Below are 13,037 nucleotides of genomic sequence, written 5' to 3'. Positions count from 1 at the left end.
TTCATTTGTAATTCACTTTAAAATGGCTGGCAGCTTAAGGAGAGTTTTAGGTGCTGAGACAAAAGAGATCCCATTTTAGATTTTCTATGTATTATTTAAGCACTTCCGATTTACGCACCATTTCGACTTACAACCTGGATGTTCCCTCAACCTGTCGAAGTCGGGAAGAGATGTTTACAACAGTGTAATAGAGATGTGACCGACGCTCAAGCAGCTAACAAGCCGATCTTTTGAAGAGGTGAAGAGGATAAAAGAAAAGAAAAGTAGCCCTGTTGAGCCATCATGTATCAATTAATTTTAAAATATAAATTATAAAGTTAAATGTTATAATGGTTTAGGTTACAGTAAGTGTCTGGCATGTCACCCACCACCTGACCCAACTCCTTCATCAACTTCACACACACACACACACACACACACACACACACACACACACACACACACACACACACACACACACACACACACACACACACACACACACACACACACACACACACACACACACACACACACACACACACACACACACACACACACACACACACACACACACACACACACACACACACACACACACACACACACACACACACACACACACACACACACACACACACACACACACACACACACACACACACACACACACACACACACACACACACACACACACACACACACACACACACACACACACACACACACACACACACACACACACACACACACACACACACACACACACACACACACACACACACACACACACACACACACACACACACACACACACACACACACACACACACACACACACACACACACACACACACACACACACACACACACACACACACACACACACACACACACACACACACACACACACACACACACACACACACACACACACACACACACACACACACACACACACACACACACACACACACACACACACACACACACACACACACACACACACACACACACACACACACACACACACACACACACACACACACACACACACACACACACACACACACACACACACACACACACACACACACACACACACACACACACACACACACACACACACACACACACACACACACACACACACACACACACACACACACACACACACACACACACACACACACACACACACACACACACACACACACACACACACACACACACACACACACACACACACACACACACACACACACACACACACACACACACACACACACACACACACACACACACACACACACACACACACACACACACACACACACACACACACACACACACACACACACACACACACACACAACACACACACACACACACACACACACACACACACACACACACACACACACACACACACACACACACACACACACACACACACACACACACACACACACACACACACACACACACACACACACACACACACACACACACACACACACACACACACACACACACACACACACACACGGAATTAAGACAAAGCATCCATTTCTAATCACCCAAACCTTTCTGCTTTCACTCCATATATTTTAAAATGTTATGTAATGTAATGTTGAAGGATACAACTTTGTTCATTTATACTTATACTTATCACAATCTCCCTAAAAATACTTTAGGTTTTGTGTTTATTCAAGACATCTTCAGGTCATGAGACCCACTAATCCCCACCCAAGAAAGGGTGACCTGACATTTCAAAAGAAAGTCAGTAATATGAGACCACCAATCCCCTACCCTAACTCTACCCGACATTGAGTCAGGTCCGGTCCCTCCCCAAAATACTTGAGCTTTCGTCTTTATTCAAGACATTTTCAGAATATGCTCTCGGTTTTTTAGCTTGGAAAATTTGTTCCCAAAGCCGGAATTTTGTTTAAATTCCGGCTTTGGGAATGCTTTTCCGAGCTAATTTCAACTCCGGCTATCGGAGAGCCCCGGGTTTGAGGGATTCCGGCTAACGGAGATATTAATGTACCGAACTTGCACTGACATATAGGTAACTAAATAAATTATAACACCTTACACTTGCATCGTACTGTAAAAGATAAAATACCAAAAAATTACAACACTGTAGATCATATATCAACCTTAACCTACAGTCCTCTTCAGTAGTGTGACAACAATGTGCTCTGAATACTCTCTGTTTTATATTCCACAACAGGATCTCAGTGACATATGCATATACACATACATTCAAAAGCACATACAGTACACACACTAACATGCACATACAAACAAAACATACATGCATATTGTATATAGATACAGTACTGTATTGTGTGTATTCATAAACTTACACCACTACATTATAGTACAGTACTAACAAGAGGCACCACTGACCATGAACGGGGAGGGTACCGCAAGGTTGGCCATCATGCGCTCCAGCTTGGGTAGTCCACCAGGCTCAAAGAACGCCACAAAGTTGATATTGTTGACAGACGGCTGCAATACTGACCTGTGGCCGACTGTCTAAAGTGTATTAAAAAAGATTCTTATCTGCTTTTCATATTCATAATTTATTGACAAATATTTTTTTCACTTTGGTTTCATTTAGATAATTTGGCTGTGTTAAGGAAAGCTGGAATTTATTTTGATATACTGCACAATAATTGTGAGTACCGTACAGTACCTACAGTGGGTGATAACATACAAAACAATGTTATGAAAATAGATTAAAGTATGTTGCAAACTATTATTAAACTTGATGTACACAAATAACAATGTGCCAAAATTTTAAAACTACTGTACCAAATTATATGTAACTTTGCAACTTTAATAATTATGCAATATTTACATGTTGGTCACAGTTAACCATTCATTGCCTCAAGTATTGCTTACTGAGTACATACCTGTCTGGTTGTGTACATATCTCTCTCCCCCTCCCATTCTCGCTCTACATATCTATTTGTGTCTATGTAAGTGATTCTGTAATTATTCTTATAATATCTTTTTCTGTATATTTTCACAATCATCTTTCTTTGTCAGTCTCTATTCCTTTACTCCTTCTTATCTCTCTGTCTATCTACACCAGTTGTAAGTAGACTCTGGCTCCTTAAGATAAACTATACAGTACCAGTAGTTAGTTAGGTTCATTGTAGAGTGACATTACCACATATGAATCAACTCAAGACATCAGGTGCCATAATAATGTCTGTAACCAGCACTAACACTGATGCTGGCTTAAATATTAGCACTAACCAAACATTGTGAGTTTTGTTCTTCTTGAATACATTACAGGTATTGCTAAGGTATAAAACTTTCATAAGCAAATTCAGGCTCTAACCTAGCCTCCCTCAGCAACAGTAGGTTCTAATATGGTTCATCAGACAATGAGTTTGCTCTACACACTTTTCTATCTCTCTTATCACTGTCATATCTCATTTTTCTCTAATTCTGTGTCTATCTCTCTTATCTCTCATTTTTTATTTACTTCAGTATGTTGTTCTTGTCTCTCACCTGTACAGCAATGTCATGTTGTTCTTGATCTGTTTAATGTGTATGTTGAAGCCTGTGATCATGTTGCCCAGATTGTTGACAACTTTTCCTTGTGCTGCTGACCCCTCCTTTTCCATGTCCAGGAACCTCTTCTTCACCTGTTGACAGATATACAAGGACAAAAGACATTCAATCTCCATACTGTAGTTATTTCTATACCTTAGCATCACACATAACCTAACCTAACCAAACCTACACAAGTTATGTGTGTGTATATATGTCTCTGTTATGCAACCTCTCCATCTCTCCCAGAATAATGTGGCTAACCTGCTGTAGGTGTGCATGGTGGGTAAGCTCGAGGGCGCTGTACAAGTCGAGCAGGTTGTAGAGAGGGAGGGCATCGTTGGCAGTGGTGACAGAGCCCACATGAGCTTCCAGGTACTGAGACACGAAGGGGTAAAAGTTGAGGCGACGGAAGAGTATCCACAAGTGAGGCTTCAAGTCGAGGAGGCTCATGCTACTTGGAGCACGCCGCAGGTGGGCCAACAGTCGTCTCGTGAACCCCAAGCAATAGCGGTAGAGCTGGGTCTTGTTCATCATCTGAGGTAATACAGTACAGTACAGTACATTGGTCATCAACTATCTGGGTTTATATATATGAATGTCAATCTATCTTTCTATCTTTTTATTTTAGCTACTTGTCTTCTCTCTCTCTTTCCTTCACTCTCTATCTCCAGAAATAAACCTCTGTTTCCTCTGCTCTCACTTCTCTCCCCTCCCCCTCCTTTATTCCCCTTAGCTTCCCAGTTTCTCTCTTCAACAGGGAAGTTCTCCAGTAGCCAGGCCATGTTTTCTCAACTTTACTCTCCTATTACTAAGCAAATGAAACTTATAATAATAATAATAATAATAATAATAATAATAATAATAATAATAATAATAATAATAATAATAATAATAATAATGATATTGGTAATAGTGGAGGAGATGGCTAACACCAAAGAGTTTTTTCTAACTGGTTCATATTTTCCATAAATTTTGCTTAGATGACAGTACTGTAAGTAATAATAACTATTTAACTTTGTACTGTGATTTTATTTATTTTTTCTCTCTATCTATGATCATAAATCACCTGTAGTGGGCAGGCATGGTGAACAAACTGATTTTATGGCAATATTCAGTGGATTTGGCATTCTGTGTACCGCCGCCAAGGCCGTGGGCTCGTAACACACATCTTGCCCCCGGTGCCCACTGTTTCTCTTTGGATGTCGGTCACACGAGAATAACCCGTTATAGTACCTCCTTCTTTCCTCACACAGCCAAACTGTGGACTGCTCTGTCTTCTTCTGTGTTTCCATGCTCTTACAATCTGTCTCACTTTCAAAAGCTGGTTTTCCGGCATCTTCGCGGTGTAGACTAATAATGTACAGTACAGTATAACCTTTTTCTTCTCTAGCAGGTGCTCCCCGACTTACGACGGGGTTAGGGACCCAAATCCAGGTCGTAAGTCCGACATGGTCGTAAGTCCGACATAGATATAAAAAAAAAAAAAAAAAAATCTACAATGAAATACAGTACAGGTTGACCATCAAAAATCCGGCAATCGATAAACCGGAACCTTCAGTTTTCCGGCATGGATTTCGGAGCGCATTTTCAAATATTTCTTTGTTTATTTAATGAAGATATATGTCTTAGCTCATAAAATTCATACAAATTACCCGGCCAGAATATAATTTACATTGCTGGAATTCTTACAATTTGATGATCATTTTGAATATAAACATCATAGATTTTGCATTAGACATACAAATTTTAGATATAATGTTTACTCTGAGTAAATATGTTATCTTTTGTGCAAAATATATGACATTTATATTCAAAATATTCCTGGTCTTACAAGGAATCCAGCAATGTCAATTATATTATCCTAACTTAAGTGTTTAATTTTCTTTGTTTAAAGGACTGTACAGGTAGTCATTTTTTGTTAAACTTATACAGCAAATATAACCATCAGTTTTCCGGCATTTTCGAAAATCCGGCACTCCTCAGGTCCCGAGGTTGCCGGATTTTTGATAGTCAACCTGTACAGTAAAAGTAATAAATAATGAGGAATGGATACGGTGTGACTGAGCACTTACCTTTAATGTAGTCAGCTGAATGCACACGGGGCCCCCATAATTTTCTATTAACAGGATACATGGAGACTATATTAATTGGAGGAGACAGGGCTGGGTGGGTCATCAATGTCGCTTTCTTCAGACAGGTTTATGTGCTGTGGAAACTTGCTGGTGGAAGGTATTGGATCATCTTGAGGGAGTGAAGAGGCAGCACTGGTGGGGCGTGAGGAGACAGCACTGGGGGACTTCTTGAAATAGATGTCCAATTTAGACTGCACAGTTTGTTTTTTCTTTTCATTATAAATTTCTCTGTAGCAAGCAAGTGCATCTTGGATCATTCTGTCAACTTTGGCATAACGCTCATAATTTTGATCCATGCCATCAAACATTTGCATTCCTTTACTAAGTGTAGCAAATGCCTCTGCCATTTGTTTCACTGAAAACTTTTTGGGGGGTGCAGGTTCTTCTTCTACATTTTCTCTCTCTTCTTCCTCTGCAATTTTCTGTGCATCTAGTTCAATGAAATCCTCGTTACTGAGCTCTTCTGCTACACTTTCAACCAACTGATCACATCTTCATTATCAATTTCTAACTCCAGCTGTTTACCTAACTCCACTATCTTGTTACTAGTACCCAAAATAACTTCATTTTCATTAACTCCTTTGAAACTGTATGTCCGCTCAGGCATGCACTTCCACAATAATCCAGTATCATCCACATTGAATATTTGCTCAAACAAATAATTCCCTTCCACAATCACTTCATCCAACTCCTCCTTAAAAGCTTCGGCAGCACCAACATCGGCACTAGCTGCCTCTCCACTCACCTTAACATTGTGTAGACTGTAGCGTTTTTTAAATCTATTAAACCACCAATGACTTCCTGTAAAGGTTGGATCATATTCATCTCCTGCCTGCTCCTTCAGGCTTTTTTAACAGGCTTCTTGCTTTAGCCTGTATGATAAGAAGGCTTAAGGGTACACGCTTCTGTATCTGGTCTTCTATCCATATCACCAATAATTTTTCCATATTGTGAATAGGACCTTGTCTTTTCTTTGAAATTATAGTTCCCTTTATTGGTGTTGTTCCTTTCACTACATAACGAATACGTTCCTTGTCCTTCAGAATAGTGGATATAGTCGAGTGTGAGAAACCTAGGTCACGTGAGATTGTTGCTACAGTCTTTCCATTCTCATGCTGAGTTATCTTCATTTTCATCTCAACAATAATTGCCTGTCTCCATTTCTTTGGAGCACCACCAGCACTCTCACTTTTACGCTTTCCAGTCATTATAAAGTCAATTATATACGATAATAACGAAAGTTCACAGCGCGATCAGTATATAGGATACGATAGCCAAACACCAACTAAGCGCTCCACTGAGTGAGTGTACCCACGCGGCGACCCAGCCGCACGACGCTCTTGCCCGGGACAGAAACGTTTCGGTATAGAAAATGCCCGCGTCATTTGAAAATATTTTTGGTCACGACTGCCGCGGTCGTATGTCCCGACGGTCATAAGGTCAGAGCAGGTCGTAAGTACCGATGGACGTAAGTCCATGCAGTCATAAGTAGGGGACTACCTGTATTTTCAATTTCTTTCTGTTCTTTTTTTTTCGCCTGTGCCCGGGTGGGTTAATTCCCGTAAAAAAAAAATAAAAAAAAAATAAAAAAATATACAGGGTATTGATGTATTAATTATGTAAGAAAATTCTAGAATGTATTGCATCATTTTTGTTATGATTTACTTCTTATTGTAAGCCAAGATAATTCTCCAGGAGTGTTGCGAACCGACCTCCCGCGTCTGGACGTTGCTAGAATGCTCTAGGCGTCTGACGAGACATGTATAAGCGGCAGTGAGTGGCCTTGAGTCAATAGATCGCTTCCATTCAGAGTGTAATGACTAAGCCTAGCAGAACAACTGAACGCAATTGTTGTGCAAGTATTGTGGAATTGTTGCGATTAATATAAAGTGAGAAGACTAAGGAATTGTACACTGGTAGTGTGCTGACTATATACTTGAGCTGAGAATACATTACCCTGTTAACAGTGTTGTGAAGAATTACTGTTTATTAAAGACTACAGTGCACAAGTGTGTTTCAGTGACCTGGTGGAAATCTACCTGCCAGTTGTTTGTCTGTACACTGATACCGATCATCGGACAATTACCGGAGACTGGCGGGACAGCCGGTGGTAATTTGAGAACTCTTGTAAGATATCTACTGCTCTGTACATACGACCGTAGCCGCTGGTAACCAGTGGTGGAAGATTGGTAAGCGGTGAGTGGAAGAGGGTCATAACAATAATAATAATAATAATAATAATAATAATAATAATAATAATAATAATAATAATAATAATAATAATAATAATAATAATAATAATAATAATAATAATAATAATAATAATAAATAAACACAAAAATTAAAAAAAGATCAATAATGAGAAACAATATATGTATGTTGTGTTGTCAAAGTAAGAGAAAAAATTGAGACCCTGCAATTGTGTGTAAATGAGACAGAAAGTCAGATCAACAACCTGGGACTTGGTCACAATTTTTGTGATGCCATATGGCAGCAGGGTCTACCATTAGACAACACATTATGCTTCCAATATCTTCCCAGGCGGTAGTACCTCCCTGTTTGGTAGCTGCCTACTACCTCAATACCAGATATAGTAAGCTCTTTTTCATTAATATGCTGTGGAAGTTAGGTAAGGTCAAGTAGGTTAGGTTAGGTTAGGTCAGGTTCTGTGCACTGTCATTACTTACTATCAACCAAACATCATGTGCAGAAAATTAATGAAATCGAACAACTGCTTCTGGTGTTAGCCGTCTGCTCCACTACTAGCAATAATAATAATACACAATATGAATATAAACAGAAAAAAGTAAAGTAAGGTAAGAGTGGATAAGTCGGCTAACACCAGAAGGACTTGTTTATTGTCTCCACAGATACAACTTTTTATTTTAATAAGTTTTTTTCACTATCTACAATCATAAATCACCTGCAGTGAGCATGGTATGAAGCATGAAGGTATTTGTGGGGTAGAACAGGCGAAAAACTGATCATATGATACTGAAATGTCTCTACATGCCTTGTATGAGAAAAAATTATTTACCTTAAATATTCCGCCCCAAGACTTGCCATGTTGGAGCAACAACCAAGTGTACTCTCATGGCCATAAAAATGTAAAATTACAACATGTTGCTTCAATAAAGTTGTTTTCATTGTTACCAAATGTCAAAGTTCCTTTGCTTAATATGCTTGGGGGTTCAGGTTAGATAGGTTTCTTTGGTTAGGTTGGTTAGCTCAGGTTCTATTAGGTTCTGTTCATTGTTGTATATTTATATTACTTACCATCATCCAAACAACATCTGTGGAAAAAATTAACAAAATCATACAACTGTTTCTGGTGTTAGCCGTCAGCTCGGCCATTACCGAAAAAAATTATACAAGAGAAACTTCACATGACTAACCTGGTGAGGAGCTTCTCTGGGTCCTCTGTGAAGCTGTCCCAGATTTGGATAATGGTGAAAGTGGTGATGATGGTGATACTGTTGGTTCTTCTGTTGGTGATGATGCTGTTGTTGCAAGATAGTAGTAGGACCCTGTAAGCCATTAATGGCGGACCTGGGGAATCTATCCATCCTGAATTTGTAAAGTGCACACACACATCTGAGAGAGAGAAGTCACTCACTGCCTCACTGTTTTGTTAAATGACACAAGCTATATGAAGCAAACTCCTCACTCAAATACTCCAACCTAAAACAAAAACAAAATTAACCCTTCTGGCGATGACAGGGAACACAATTACCTATCCCACTGGGTCTGGTTGGATACTTGGTTAATGGTTGGGATAATTAGGACTGGCTGGTAAGGAATGAACTCTTCCTTCAGGTAGGATAACGAAGCTAATTATTTTAAGTCAGGGTACGCTTGATTACGTTAAGTTAAACTAGGCTGGTAGACTAGACTGGGCTACATAAGGTGAAACTTACAAGACAGTGACGATGAGGGTCAATATAACAAGCACTATCTTCTTCACCATTATCACCTTCACAAGTAGATGTCTGTAAAGGAAAGATGGTTAAAACCTTAATATATAGACAACGACACAAATTAATAATAAAGCCTAAAATAAACAATGAAGAACACACACACTCATCATCACCACAACATACTCATCATCACCACAACATACTCATCATCACCACAACATACTCATCATCACCACACAAAACACACTCATCATCACCACACACAACACACTCATCATCACAACACACACACACACACTCATCATCACCACAACACACACTCATCATCACCACAACACACACACACACACACACACACACACACACACATACTCACCACCACAACACACACTCATCATCACCACACAACACACTCATCATCACCACAACATAATCATCACCACACACAACACACTCATCATCACCACAACACACTCATCATCACCACACACAACACACTCATCATCACCACAACATACCATCATCACCACAACATACCATCACCACACAAAACACTCATCATCACCACACACAACACACTCATCATCACCACACACACACACACACTCATCATCACCACAACACACACCATCATCAACACACACCCATCATCACCACAACACACACTCATCATCACCACAACACACACCTCATCATCACCACAACACACTCATCATCACCACAACATACTCATCATCACCACAACACACACTCATCATCACCACAACACACTCATCATCACCACACAACACACTCATCATCACCACACACACACACACACACACATACATCACCACAACACACACTCATCATCACCACCACACACACACACACACACACATACTCACCACCACAACACACACACTCATCATCACCACACACACACCTCATCATCACCACAACATAATCATCACCACACACAACACACCATCATCACCACAACACACCATCACCACACACAACACACTCATCATCACCACAACATACCTCATCATCACCACAACATACCATCATCACCACACACAAAACACACTCATCATCACCACACACAACACACTCATCACCACACAAACACACACCCATCATCACCACAACACACACTCATCATCACCATCATCACCACAACACACACTCATCATCACCACAACACACACTCATCATCACCACAACACACACTCACCACCCACAACATACCATCACCACACACAACACACCCATCACCACACACACACACATCACCACAACACACACTCATCATCACCACACAAAAACACACCCACTCACCACACACCACACTCATCATCACCACACACACCACACTCATCATCACCACAACATACCATCATCCCCACACACACACACACACATCACCACAACACACTCATCATCACCACAACACACACTCATCATCACCACAAACACACTCATCATCACCACACACACAACACACTCATCATCACCACACCACACACACACATCACCACAACACACACTCCATCATCACCACACACAAACACACCATCATCACCACACACACGCATCATCATCACCACAACAACACACCACACAACACACTCATCATCACCACCACACCCATCACACACACATCAACAACACACACCATCATCACCACAACACACACCATCATCACCACACAAACACACACTCATCATCACCACACACACACACACCATCATCACCACACACACACACACACACACGTCACCAACACACTCATCATCACCACAACACACCCATCATCACCACAAACACTCATCACCACCACACACACACACTCATCATCACCACAACACAGCTCATCACCACACAACACACTCATCATCACCACCACACACCATCATCAACAACACCCATCACCACACACAACACACCATCATCACCACACAAAACACACCACACACACACACACATCACCACAACACACCTCATCATCACCACACACCATCATCACCACACACAACACACCATCATCAACACACACACACTCATCACCACAACACACTCATCATCACCACAACACACCCATCATCACCACAAACACTCATCATCATCACACACACACATCACCACAACACACCCATCACCACACAAACACACTCATCATCACCACACACACACACACACATCACCACAACACACACTCATCACCACAACACACACCCATCATCACCAAAAACACACCCATCATCACCACACACACACATCACCACAACACACACACACACACAACACACCATCATCACCACACACACCATCATCATCACCACAACACACTCATCATCACCACAACACACCATCACCACACACACACACCCATCACACACACCACACACACACACACACACACCACACACCATCATCACCACACACACACACACACCCACACAACACACCATCATCACCAAACACACACACCATCATCACCACCACAACACACACACTCATCACCACAACACACTCATCATCACCACACACAACACACCACACACACACACATCACCACAACACACACTCATCATCACCACACAAAACACACTCATCACCACACACACACTCATCACCCACACACACCACACCCACCACAACATACCATCATTCCACACACACACACATCAAACACACCCATCATCACCACAAACACACTCATCATCACCAAACACACACACACACTCATCATCACCACAACACACACTCATCATCACCACACACACACCATCATCACCACAACACACACACACACATCACACACACACCATCATCACCACACACAAACACACTCATCATCACCACACACACACTCATCATCATCACCACACACAACACACTCATCACCACACACAACACACCTCATCATCACCACAACACACACCCATCATCACCACACACACACATCACCACACACACTCATCATCACACACACTCATCATCACCACACAAAACATACCACCACACACACACACACACACACCACACACACACACACACACGTCACCACACACACCATCATCACCCACAACACACACCATCATCACCACACAAAACACACTCATCATCACCACACACACACTCATCATCACCACAACACACACTCATCATCACCACACACCCATCATCACCACACACACACACTCATCATCATCACCACACACAACACACTCATCACCACACACAACACACTCATCATCACCACACAAAACACCATCATCACCACACACACACACACACACCACCACAACACACACCCATCATCACCACAACGCACACTCATCATCACCACACACAACACACTCATCATCACCACACACACACACCATCATCACAACACACCATCACCACAACACACATCATCACCACAACACACTCATCATCACCA

The 13,037-nt window shown here is 41.4% G+C and overlaps 1 protein-coding gene across 2 annotated transcripts; it reads right to left on the bottom strand.

Moving 5' to 3' along the window:
* Positions 1 to 2,394: 2,394 nt before the first annotated feature.
* Positions 2,395 to 9,759, bottom strand: LOC121858119 (the record flags this gene model as incomplete). Of its 2 annotated transcripts, none has more annotated exon segments than XM_042354346.1 (5): positions 2,395 to 2,523; positions 3,511 to 3,647; positions 3,817 to 4,089; positions 9,083 to 9,281; positions 9,605 to 9,759. In XM_042354346.1, coding segments are annotated over 5 exon segments (756 nt in total). In that variant the 5' UTR covers positions 9,655 to 9,759.
* Positions 9,760 to 13,037: the final 3,278 nt, after the last annotated feature.

This window comes from Homarus americanus, unplaced genomic scaffold, assembly GCF_018991925.1.
Source record: "Homarus americanus isolate GMGI-L3 unplaced genomic scaffold, GMGI_Hamer_2.0 scaffold45252, whole genome shotgun sequence".
NCBI lineage: Eukaryota > Metazoa > Arthropoda > Malacostraca > Decapoda > Nephropidae > Homarus > Homarus americanus.
The sequence above is the reverse complement of the archived record's forward strand: the minus strand, read 5'-3'. Positions and strand labels throughout refer to the sequence as shown.